Source organism: Mus pahari, chromosome 3 (genome assembly GCF_900095145.1).
Source record: "Mus pahari chromosome 3, PAHARI_EIJ_v1.1, whole genome shotgun sequence".
Lineage (NCBI taxonomy): Eukaryota > Metazoa > Chordata > Mammalia > Rodentia > Muridae > Mus > Mus pahari.
The window spans coordinates 134,684,362-134,696,803 of NC_034592.1; the positions used below are offsets into that span (position 1 = coordinate 134,684,362).

At 48.8% G+C, this 12,442-nt stretch overlaps 1 protein-coding gene across 1 annotated transcript; it reads right to left on the reverse strand.

The window, feature by feature from the left end:
* Positions 1-40: 40 nt before the first annotated feature.
* Nrsn2 (neurensin 2) lies at positions 41-8,404 on the reverse strand. Its single transcript, XM_021194796.2, has 3 exons — positions 8,332-8,404; positions 5,948-6,142; positions 41-1,174 (listed from the first exon to the last, which is right to left on the reverse strand). The coding sequence occupies exons 2-3, from the start codon at positions 6,131-6,133 to the stop codon at positions 761-763; spliced, it is 600 nt and encodes a 199-aa protein (XP_021050455.1). The 5' UTR covers positions 6,134-6,142; positions 8,332-8,404; the 3' UTR covers positions 41-760.
* Between the last annotated feature and the right edge of the window lie 4,038 nt (positions 8,405-12,442).

A 12,442-nucleotide genomic window follows, 5' to 3' on the forward strand; every position in this document is an offset into this window, starting at 1 on the left:
CGACCCACAGGTTGAGAACTTCAAAAGGAAGCACCGCTGGTGGTATGCATCAACTGTTTATTGAAATGCGAAGCAAGATGGAGGAGGTGAGAAACAGGGACCTGGAGAGTACAACCAGAGGGGGGCACAAAGGTGGTGGGGAGTGCCTGAGCCCTCTTCCTCCCATCCAGGAAGCCAGAGACAGGATCCGACGCTGTCCTAGTGCGCCCTCTAGCGTCCTACAGGAGGACATGCTTTTGGCTGGATCACCCATAGGAAGAAGGTGCTGGGGCCTAACGGAGTGCACACAGGTTTATTGGTAGGCTCAGGATCAAGTCCAGAGGGCACTGCTGTCTAGGGGGTGGACTTTGAGTGGCAAAAACATTCCACTTGTCCTAATCCTTGGAATTTTTATTTTTATTCCCTTTTTTTTTGTGTGATTGGGGGTTGGGGGTGAGGGTCAGAGAACAACTGGGGGGAGCCAGTTCTCTTCCACCATGTAGGTCTGAGAGATAAAACTCAGATCGTCAGTCATGCCCTGGGCCTTCCTGGGTTGTTTCTGGGCCCTCTCTGGGTCGTTTTCACGAGTCTGAATGAGCAGTTCTTGGTTGAGTTTGCTCCCATCCTGGGCAGGGGTGAGATTGTAGCGTGGGACTTGATTTGGGGGGAGGGGAGAGCTATAAGGGTCCTAGAGAGATTGGCACTGCTGAGAGGAAGTAGTCAGGGTGACGAAAGCAAGGAGTGCCAGGCTGGAAGGGTCTGACTCCTCCTGCCTGAAGACTTACAAGTCCCGCTGGGGCTGCACAGACTGCTGCCCAAAAGGGCTGGGCGGGGTCAAGAAAGGCGACTGACTACTGGCCTCATGGAAGGCAGGGGACAGCTTCTCAGGCTCATCCCTGAATACCTCCACGGGGCTGTCAGCCTCAGTGACGAGGGGCTCTGCCTTGATGTCCTGGAACATCCAGCCAGAGGCGATCAGGAAGAGGCAGACAGCCAGCATGATCCCCGCCACCCCGCACAGCGTCGCTCCTACCACACGGCAGGTCATGAGGGCTTGGTTGTAGTCGGCGACTGGATCCTCCATCGATGAGAACTTGCTTTCGTTAACAAGCTCTAGTTTAGGGGGCACTGCATAGCCAGTGGTCAGGGCTGCCACACCCAGCAGGAGAAACAGAGAGGCCACGGCCACGGTAACCTGAGGAGAGGCAGACGGAACGGCAAGGATTCAGGCTCAACTGTGGTCGGGGTCAATAGGATCATGAAATGGGCATCACCGAACATCCCTCTGGGAATTCATTGACAGAGATGGGAGCAGAACCCAAGATTTTGCACATGGAGGGGGCAAACATTCTACTACTGAGCGACACCTTCAGTCCTTTTTGAGGGCAGGTCGTGCTCAGCTACTCAGGATAGCCTGGAACTTTCTATGTAGCCCTCGATGGCCTTGAGCTTGCCTCCTAAGTACAGGAATTACGGGTGTGAACCACCACACCCACCTTAGCAATGGTTTCCAAAGCTAACCTTGAGTTCCCCGTCCATTGTTATCTAGGTCCCATTCCTCCTCCTCCTCCTCCTCCTCCTCCACCTCCTCGTCATCTTCATCGTCATCGTCATCACATCATCATCATCATCATCATCGAGTGTGTATGTGTGCGTTGTATGAAGGGGAGTGTATATAATACATAGCAAAGGGTCAACCTCTGGTGTTTCTCAGAAACAGGATCTCTCACCAGGAACTGGAACTGACTGGCCAGTAAGCCTCGAGATCCTCCTGTCTCTGTCTCTCTTTTCACTATTCTGTTTATTTATTTTGAGACATGACCTCTCTACATAGCTCTGGCTGTCCTGGAACTGCTATACAGCCCAGGCTGACCTCCAACTCTCAAGTTCCACCTGCCTCTTAAGTGCTGGGATTAAAGGCATGCACGTCCATTTCCAGCTCTACCTGGCATTTTTATGTGGGTCCTGGGGGTTGAATGGAGGGCAAGCATTTTACTGACTGAGCTATATCCCACCTCTATTTGGCACTCCTATTTGGGTACCATCTTACCCCATGATCCTTTTCACCCTCTGTCTCTTTCCCAGGTTGATGCTCATACATCCTCAAGTCTCATCTCGAACCATTCCTCTAAGGCACCTTCTCGGAGACTTCGGCTCAGGCAGGTGTCCTTTCTCTTTACAAAGCCCAGAGCTGAGTGACCCTTCAGTGCGCCCACCTCTGAACAGATTTGGCCGTGGATTTTAGTTTTTAGGTGAGCGATGGCTGCCTGTTTTACTGGACTGAATCCTATGAGAACCAAGACAGAACATGTTTTGGCTCACTGGGTGTCTTGTACTCCGTGCAGTACTAAGAACTAGTTGAACAATGAAATGGACCATACATGAGAGTTCTTAAAGTGAGAGGTTGGGGGATGGCACAGGGGCTAAGTGCCTTCCATGGAAACACAAGTACCCGAGTTTTTATTCCCAGCACCCATATAAAAAAGCCAGGTTTGAGGCACGGCATGGTAGAAAGAACATGACTGTAATCCCAGAGGCTGGCTGTCTTCTGTGAGTTCTAGGCCAGCCAGGGCTATTTTGCACAGTGAAGTCTTGCCTAAAAAGTCAAGCAGCATGTGTCTGTAACTCTAGTGCCGCAAGGGTGGAGATAGGCAGACCTCCAGAGCTCATTGACTAGACAGTGAGAGACTGTCTCAAAAGGTAACGTGGAGAAAAATATTGGAAGGCATCACACCTACATCCCCATGTGTGCACACACAGCACACATAACACCTACCTTCCCATGTGTGCACACACATGTACACTCAAACATGTACACACATTTTTTGTTTTTGTTTTTTTTAAAAAAAGAGGACTAACAAGATGTCTCAGGAGGTCAAGGAACTTGCTGAGCAAGCCCGACAGCCCGAGTTTGAGCCCAGTCGGCCATGTAAAAGATAGAAGCAACTCCACAGAGTTGCCCTCTGACCCTGGCACACATGCTCACGTACACACATCATTCACACACAGATACAATAATAAACAAAAATTTTTAAAAAGGCCAGGCATGGTGGCACACACCTTTAGTCCCAGCACTTGGGAGGCAGAGGTTGATGGATCTCTATGAGTTCAAGACCAGTCTGGTCTACAGAGTGAGTTCCAGGACAGCCAGGGCTACACAGAAAAACCCTGTCTTAGGAAGAAAAAAAAAAAAAAAAAAAAGATGTTAGCTTGTAATCCCAGCTATCAGGAGACTGAAACAGCGTGATGGCCGGTGGAAGGCCAACCTGGGCTACAGAGTGAGTTTAAGGCCATCCCAGGCAAATGTTGGAAGTTTGTTTAGGATGTTTAAGTGCAATCCTTCACAACATACACACATTTATCCCCCCTCCCTCCACGAATTCCTGCCTTTCCTAAGTTCTGCCTAAAATACTCTGATCAGGAACTCTTCTCTGATAATCCCAGGTACTGAGGCCATGACCCATCCTGGCACCTTCTGTATACCTGAGCTGTGGTTGTGCAGGCTGCCCTTCCCCTCCNCCCCCCCCCCACCCACATGAGTTAGCACCTTGCCTCACCATTAGAGGGGAGCCCCTTGAAAGCAGACAGAAGGACCCTTGGTTTCAGTTTCTCTACAGTATCTAGTGAAGAAATATACAAAGGGACTACTGACTGACACCTCGGACTGTTATGAGCATCAGTTGTGTTTCTCACACGTCTCTTCTGTCTGCCAATGGTACCCACAGAGGGAATCCACAGCAAGATGTAGGTGAGATGAACTCTACATCCGGCAGCTGCGTTTCTCCTCCAAAGCCCTGGTAATTAGCATAGCATTGGCAAATGGCCCAAAAAGAGTCAAACTTCTAGGAACAAAATGCTTTCATTCCTTCTCTATTTAATTTCATTCATTCACTTATTAACTTATTAATTAATCGATGTATTTCAAGACAGGGTCTCACTCAGTGGCCCAGTCTGGCCTACAACACACTATTTCTATTCCAGGCTGGTCTTGAACTCAAGACCCTTCCTTCCTCCTCAGCTTTGCAAAGTGTAGACCACAGTTTTATTATGCATCCCAGAAGTCAGTTAATTTCTGGCATTTTTGAGTTGATCTCTCTTTCTTTCTAAACAGATGTAGCTCAGGCTGCCTCCAATTTGCTATATAGCCAAATACAACCTTAAAACTCTGGTCCCCCTGCGTCTAACTTCCCAGGGCTAGGATCAAAGTGTCACCGCTACACTCGCGTTTATGCCATGCTGGCGATCCGACCCAGGGCTTCATTGATGACCTAGAACTCTCAGGAGGTAGAGAGAGTGACATGACCCTAGAGAGTGACATGGCCCTAGAGAGTGACATGACCCTAGAGAGTGACATGGCCCTAGAGAGCTGCCCTCTGACCCGAGATTATCCGAGAAGACTTCCTGGTCAGAGCACTTTAGGCAGATCTCTCTCTCTCTCTCTCTCTCTCTCTCTCTCTCTCTCTCTCTCTCTCTCTCTCTGTTGTATATACCTGTATATACATACCTGCATGTGTATACAAATGTATACACATGTTGGAGATTGTCCTGGTGCTGCTATATATTCAAATGCTAAATTTTGTATCCCAAGATCTGGTTACTCCCAGATGACAGAATTCTCACACACACCACTTTTGTTCCCCAATTTAAAGCCATAGATTAAATAAAAGTGGCTACAGCCAATTACTGGGGAGAATAGAGGTAGGTAGAGGGGTTTCAGGGACCATGAGGAGAGAAAGAGGAGAGAGAAGGAGAGAGAGAGAGAAAAAGGGAGAGGGAGAAAGAAGATGGAGGGAACAGGAGGTCTCCATTAGAGGGGATGGACCAGGAACACAATCCCTGAGGACAGACTGCTGGAACAGAAATAACCAGGCGAGACTCAAACAGTAGTACCTGGGGAGCATAGCTGGAGAATTAACCAGTCTAGCATACAGAAGAATAGACTAGGGCAATTTCCCCAGTAATTGTGCTACAACTGATTAAATTAAGTCCTTAGGACTTTGCCTCAATTATTGGGTGGGGGTGGGGGGCTAGCCCGGTCATATTAATAACTAGTAGTTATTAAATAACATTTAAAAACCATTACATACACATGAACACACTCACATGATAGTACTTTTAAAACATTTTTAGATGCATTTATTTCATGTGTATGAATGTTTTTTTTTGTTTTTGTTTTTTCTTTTTGTTTGTTTGTTTTTTTGGTTTTTCGAGACAGGGTTTCTCTGTGTAGCCCTGGCTGTCCTGGAACTCACCTTGTAGACCAGGCTGGCCTCGAACTCAGAAATCCACCTGCCTCTGCCTCCCAAGTGCTGGGATTAAAGGCGTGCGCCACCACGCCCGGTTGTGTATGAGTGTTTTGCTTGCAGTTACGACTGCATCACATGCATGCCTAGTGCCTGTGGAGACCAAGGAGGGCATTGGGTTCCCTGCCACTAGAATTTCAACTGCTTGTGAGCCACCATGTGCATGCTGGGAGTTGAATACATAATGATGTTTTGTTGTTGTTTTGTTTTGTTTTGTTTTTGTGTGGTTTTTCGTGACAGGGTTTCTCTGTATAGCCCTGGCTGTCTTGGAACTCACTTTGTAGACCAGGCTGGCCTTGAACTCAGAAATCCACCTGCCTCTGCATGCTGGGACATAATGATGTTTTAATCATTGTTTTTTGTTTGTTTGTTTGTTTTTAAAGGGCCGTGAGTCAGCACAGTAGCAGTGGAAGCTGGGCAGTGTGAACTGATAATATGAGGAGCTCGAAGACTTAAGAAGCTGGTAAAGTCCTCAGCCCTTGGCTGTATCCACCTTTGCCGCAAAGCATCCAACTTTGTTCTCAGAACCTATTCACACCGTACTTTTGGCCCTTGAACATGAAGACTCCTGGCCACCCTAACATCTCTTATAGCCACAATCTGGCCTCAGTCCAATCCCGCCTTCTCCCCAAAGCCACAGGTGGCATCCCCTTGGCCTTTCTTACCTTCCAACACAGGGAGGGCCAGGGTCGGTTGATATACCGGATGGGGATTCTCTCTGGGTTATAGGGGAGAGTGGTGGTACCCAGCCAGTCATTGTAGAAGAGATTAGGATAGAAGTCAACCCCATACCATGTACTTTCCTCCACACTGGTGCCATGGCTACAGACACAGGGGCGACTGCAGCTCATCACGGATCCCTGTGGGTACAGCGACAGAGGGAGGTCAGTCGAGTTGCCATGGTAGCCCTTTCGCCCCTGCGTGAGGTCTCCTCACCACTCCTCTGTCACCTTGCCCTCACAGGCCACCTACCCTTGCAGAATCCTTCCCTAAGTTCGTGCATGAGCCAGGAGTTTGCAGCTTTACACCCGGCAGCTGTCTGTCTGCCTGCCTGTGTGTTTTCTCTGAGGACCATCTGGCAGCTGGACTGAGTCCTGGGCCCACAGCGTCTTTGATGTGACTTTAGATTGGGTACTGACCTCTCAGGCTTCCTTTGTTGGCGAAATAGAACTAATAACGACCTTGTCCAGGAAATAGGGCTAACGACGACAGCTGTTTCACTCAATGGTCTTCTGTAATTTGTATGGCATTGTCTTCCTCCAATTTACTAATTACCTGTGTGATGTACACATATGTGCAGGCAAACCCATGTGGAAGTGAAAGGAAGTTTTGCGAAGTCACCTATCTCCCTTTGACCAAGTGAATCCCCCATTCATCAGTTTGGCAGCAGCATGTGTCTTTACCCCCATGAGCCATCTTGACAACTCCAATTACTATTTATTTTATTTTATTTTATTTCCCTCCTCAACTTTTGGGGCTCCCATGTCTACAGTGAGAGATCCTTATGTTCCCCCTCAAAACTTCTGTCCCTTTCAGGACCCTTTCTGGGGGTAACTTTCGTAGATGATACTCATGCAGTTGGGTGTGAGTCTTCACGCTGTTTGGTCCTGAAAGCAGGAGGCAGATTTTCCCTACACACAAGTCCCAAGGAATCGTGAGTTCAGGACTAAGGGCTCTCCATCCTTTTGACTACTAGATTTCCAGGAAGACCATTTAGGAACCCACAAAAGGAGACCCTGAGATCTTGGGGATGGAAGGGACCTGTGTCCATCGAGGTACTGGGGAAAAAACCTTGGCTCTTTCTGCTGCTTCATCCCATCAGTGCCATGTGCAGCTTCAAACAAAATAAAACCAGTGGACTTGTTCTGATGGAGCCTTCTGTCCTTCAATCAGCGTGACACCAGAATCCCTGTGTAGACACACACACACACACACACACACACACACACACACACATGTACGGGAGTGCTGATGGGATCGTGACTATCCACTCGCCCCACAATTCACGGGAAGGAAGAAAAATAGGAGGAATAGAACAACAACAACAGCCTAAAGAATGATAAATGGTAGAGGCCAAGGCACAGCAGTGACCTAAAATGACGGCCAGATAACAGGACTGCAAGAGAAGGTGGGGGGCAGCGATGCGGCCAGAGACCCTGTTTGGGAATGCGCTAGTGAGGAAAATGAACGGGGCCTGGAGACGCCACAACCAAGCGTGAGCGTCAAATAGAGGCCCAGAAGGGGCGGGGAGGGATACAGGGACAAAGGGCCAGAGTCAGCCCCTCCCCTGTAATTCTAGCTTGCCCTGCCTCCAAATGCAAAGGGTCTGTTCATCCAACTGGTAATGAAGAAGGAAGGTGACCTTGACTGTGCCATCCCTCTGCCTGGCCCCTCCTCCTCCCATCTTAGGGTGGTCTGAAGCAGGTCTAGGAGTGGGGGATGGGAAGAGGACAGGGAGCGACAGGATGCTGAGGAGCCCGCGGGGTTGCCATGGAAACATCCAGGAGTGTGTTCCTAACCTGCAAAGGGAGACGTTTAATGGGAAGAGAGCTGGAAGAGGAAGAGGCTGCGTGGTCCAGGAAAAGAGACTTTAATGCTAGGGACTTGTCTCGAAGGAGACAAACCTGTGGGCCACAGGACGCACAGAATCTGTCCTTAGGTCTGCCCACTCCAGCGCAGCAAGAAGGAAAGTCCTCCTTGTGCGATGGCTAGAGCAGTCAAAAACATCGGCCACACTCTCTGACCATCTCTGACGAAACAAACTGCGTACTTGGGAAACTGAGGCACAGAGAAATAGAAATGAGTTGTTAGAAAGGGGCGGGTGAATTCATTCTGTGAAGCCTCTGCCTAGTCCAATAAGCCCTGGGGTGTCGAGGCCCTCTGTGCCAAGGGGCTCTGTGGCACTTCACTTCCCAAAGCCAGAGCATAGGGAGCAGATGTACCAGCTCTGACAGGACACAATCATACTGGGGATGCCAGAGGTGGGCAGGGGCGCTAGGGGTAGGGGAGCCAGGCGGGCGGGGGTCGGGCCGCAGGGGTCTGAGCTCACCTCTGGACCTGCGTCTCCGGAGCCAACAGAAGCTGTCGGAGCTGGAGCAGAGCAAAGCGAGTTTGCTTCGCGCCTGCGCTACAATCCCGGGCGGGGGTGGAGTGGGATGGGAGGAGGTGATACTGTGGAGAGGGGAGGTGGGGGGTCCCTCCGACCCCGGAGGCTGGCTCTGCAGACTGTAGTCCTGGGCAGTTCCCCACCTTTGTCCCTTACTGAGTTTCCTTCTCTTCTTTCTGAGAGGCTCTTTATGTGCATCTCCTTGGGCATCTTTCAAGAGCTCAGACTCCTCAGCCACACACTGCTCTGCCGCTCACAGGAAACCACGAGCCTCTGTCTTCTCACTATATATCTTCAGACCCTCCTCTGGGTCTCCATTCCTCCAGGAAGCAGACACCTGAGCTGGAGAATGTAGCTTTCAGTGGATAGAGTGCTTCCATGAAACATACAGGAACCACGTGCTCTATCCCGGGACCTTCAAAACTCAGCATGGTATAGCACCTGCCTGCAATCCCAGCATTCCAGAGGAAGAGGCGTCAGGATCAAAAGTTCAAGGTCGTCCTTAGTTTTATATACCTAGTTCTAGGCTAGCTTGGGCTACATGAGACCCTATCTCAAACAAACAAACAAACAAACTGTAATGGTTTGTATATTCTTGGACCAGGGAGTGGCACCATCTGGAGGTGTGGCCTGGTTGGAATAGGTGTGACCTGGTTGGAGTAGGTGTGTCACTGTGGGTGTGGGCTTAAGACTCTCACCCCAGTTGCCTGGAAGTCAGTCTTCCAGTAGCAGCCTTTGGATGAAGACGTAGAACTCTCAGCTCCTCCTGCACCATGCCTGCCTGGATACTGCCATGCTCCTGCCTTGATGATAATGGACTGAACCTCTGAACCTGTAAGCTAGCCCCAATTAAATGTTGTTTTTATAAGACTTGCCTTGGTCATGGTGTCTGTTCACAGCAGTAAAACCCTAACTAATACACAAACAAACAAGCAAACAAACCAAAAAAATAACAACAAGCCCTACATCTTAAGGCAGCCTAGAGGTGCGTATCAACAAGGAAGACTGAGGCAGGAGAATCTCCAATCTGTACTACTTAGCAAGACCCTGTCTCACAATAAGAAACTCTGCAGATCCTGGGATCCCCTCGGGGCCTCCATTCTCTGCAAGGCCTTGGCTCAGCAGCTGCCACCCTTGAGTAGCATCTCTCACTGACACCTCTTAGAGAATCCTTCCCATCACCATCAGATCCCTAATCTCTCTGACTCCCTTTCCCCCTCAGAGTCCACCATCCTTATTCTCTCTTCATGTCCTTTCTTCTTTGAGTCTCCATTTCAAGCCAAGCATTAGCTGCCCCTACCTTGAGATGGGAATCAGGATGGAGAGGAGGAGGTCCCTGGAGAATGCCCTTCCCCCATCAGAAATCCGTGACACAGCCTCTCTTATATGCTCTATGCCTGTTTAGCTCCAATCCTTGTGCCTATCAGTGACATCCACCAGGGATCCATGATGGCCTTTGTTCGACTGTCAGCTTCATAGCTGGTCATGTGCTCCCACATTCACTGCGTGGTCCCAAGGGAATCATAGTACCTATTTGATATTTTGAGGCCAGTCTGGTCTACAAAGTGAGTTCCAGGACAGCCAGGGATATACAGAGAAACCCTGTCTCGAACCCCCCCCCCCAAAAAAAAAGGCTTCCGTGGGCTCACATATATTTGGATGTTTAGTCACTAGGGAGTAGTGCTATTTGAAAAGGATTAGAAGGACTAGGGGGCGTGGCCTTGTTAGAGTGGGTGTGGCCTTGATGGAGGAAGCATGTCACTGGGGGTGGGCATTGAGGTTTTGAAAACCCATGCCAAGCCCAATCTCTCTCTCTCTGCCTGCCTGCCTGCCTGCCTGCCTGCCTGCCTGGGGATCAGGATATAAAGTTCTCAGATATTGCTCCAGTACCATGTGTTCTGTCATGCTCCCCACCATGATGATAACAGACTAACCTCTGGTACTGTAAACAAGCTTTCAGTTAAATACATTCATTTTATAAGAGTTGTCGTGGTCATGAGGCCTCTTTACAGCAATAGTGACTAAGCACTATTTCCAGTGTTCATGTTTAATGGCTTACAGCTGTCTGTAATTCCAGCTCCTATGTCCTCTTCTGGCCACCTCGGGTCCCCCATACATGTACACAAACACAGAGAGACATACACTAATTAAAAAATAAATAAAAGCAGGGGCTGGAGAGATGGCTCGGTGGTTAAACACGGTGTGCTCTTGTCTGCAGAGGGTCTAGATTCAGTTCCCAGCACGCAGCTTGTGACTGGCAACCATCTATAACTCCAGTTTTGAGTGATCTGACACCTTCTTCTGACTTCTAAGGACACCAGGTGATGCACATATATACCAGCAGGCAAAATATCACACACATAAAATAAATAACTTGGGCTGGTGAGATGGCTCAGCGGTAAGGAGCACTGACTGCTCTTCTGAAAGTCCTGAGTTCAAATCCTAGCAACCACATGGTAGCTCACAAACATCCGTAATGAGATCTGATGCCCTCTTCTGGAGNGTCTGAAGACAGATACAGTGTTCTTCAATATAATAACAAATAAATCTTTAAAAAAATAAAAATAAAGAAAGAAAGAACTCTTTTAAGATTTAAAAATAAATATCTTAAAGGGGCAAGTAAATTGGGGAAACCAAATAAGTCCACTTCAAGAACAGTTGGGTGCACAGACACACATGCAGGCAAAATACGCATACATAAAATAAAATAATAAAATATTAATCACTTATTGGTGAAGGATTTTGTTTTGCATTTTTGTTTGTTTGTTTGTTAAGGTTTTGTCAGACTCAGCCCTGGCTGCTCTTGAACCGAGGACTCCTGATTTCCTGTCTCTGCTTCCCAGCTAGTTAGTAAGGTGTACACGAACTCAATAACCTGTAAGATATGAACTTGAAGACAGTTATGGTGTTCGCAATGTGGGTGAAAACGTTTAAAATGAGCCAGATGTGGCAACTCAGGCCTCTAATCCCAATGTGTGAGAGGTTGAGACTGGAGGATCAGGAGTTCGAGGCCAGGTTCCTTCCACTTCACTCCAAGTTTGAGGATAGCCGGGATAAGAGATCAAAACAAAACAATCCAGGGATTGGAGCCTAGGGAGATGACCCAGTGGACAAACACTCACCACGCAAGCAGGAGGACCTGACTTCAGATCTCCAGAACCCAAGGAAAGTGGGAGAGGCAGGTAGAGCATCTAGAATCCGTACACTCCTGCTGGGAGGAGAGGTGGAAACAGGAGAACTCAGGAAAGTTCATGGGCCTTCATTTAGCCTGGAGTTTGCAGTGGCAAGCAACACACAAACCTGCTCTTAAGGCTGACCACCTGAGTTTAATCCCTGGAATTCACAGGATGGGAATAAAGAAAACTACTGCAAGTTGTCCTCTGACTTCCACATGAATGTTATGGCCCAGGTGTATACACACACACACACACACACACACACACACACACACACACACACGCAGGGCATATTCTCTGATGCCCTTGCTCAAAGCGAGCCCTCTGATGACGTCTCAACTCCTCAAGGTAAACAGAAAAGGTTGTGTAGGACTCAGGATGCTACCAGCCGTTTATTCCTCTCCCTTTCCGTGAGGAGAGGCTCTTCCCTGACTTGGCCCTGTGGAAACTTCAGCTAGCATAATATGGCCAAAGTCATTTGTGCCAGCTCTGAACTTGGCAGTTTCCCTCCTGTCCCCTCTTTGAACCACTCACGTGTGAGAGGCTTCCAGATCCCTCTTTGTCCCCAGTCTCTATGCTACTGAACCGGGTGGGATCATGTGAAGAAGTCATCTTAGATACCCTGCTTCTCACATGACACTACATGATTACAAGGACCATCCAACCAAATCCTGAAAACCCACAGAATCTTGGCAGAGAATAAAATGGGGTTGTCTCCAGCTACTTGGTTGTGAGGTGGGTTATTAGAGGGCAGTGGAAATACAGAGCCTGTCAGGCATAGTAGCTTGTAACCCAAGCACTGAACAAGCTAAGGCAAGAGAATTAGTTTAAGGCCAGACTAGGGTACTGTTGGCTCCTCCCTCTAAGCCTTGTGTTCC

Coding starts and splice junctions, on each gene's coding strand:
- Nrsn2 (XM_021194796.2), bottom strand. CDS start 6,133: ATGAGCTGCAGTCGCCCCTGTGTCTGTAGCCATGGCACCAGTGTGGAG. Junction 1,175..5,947: donor GGCCCTCCCTGTGTTGGAAG/GTAAGAAAGGCC, acceptor GCCTCTCCTCAG/GTTACCGTGGCCGTGGCCTC.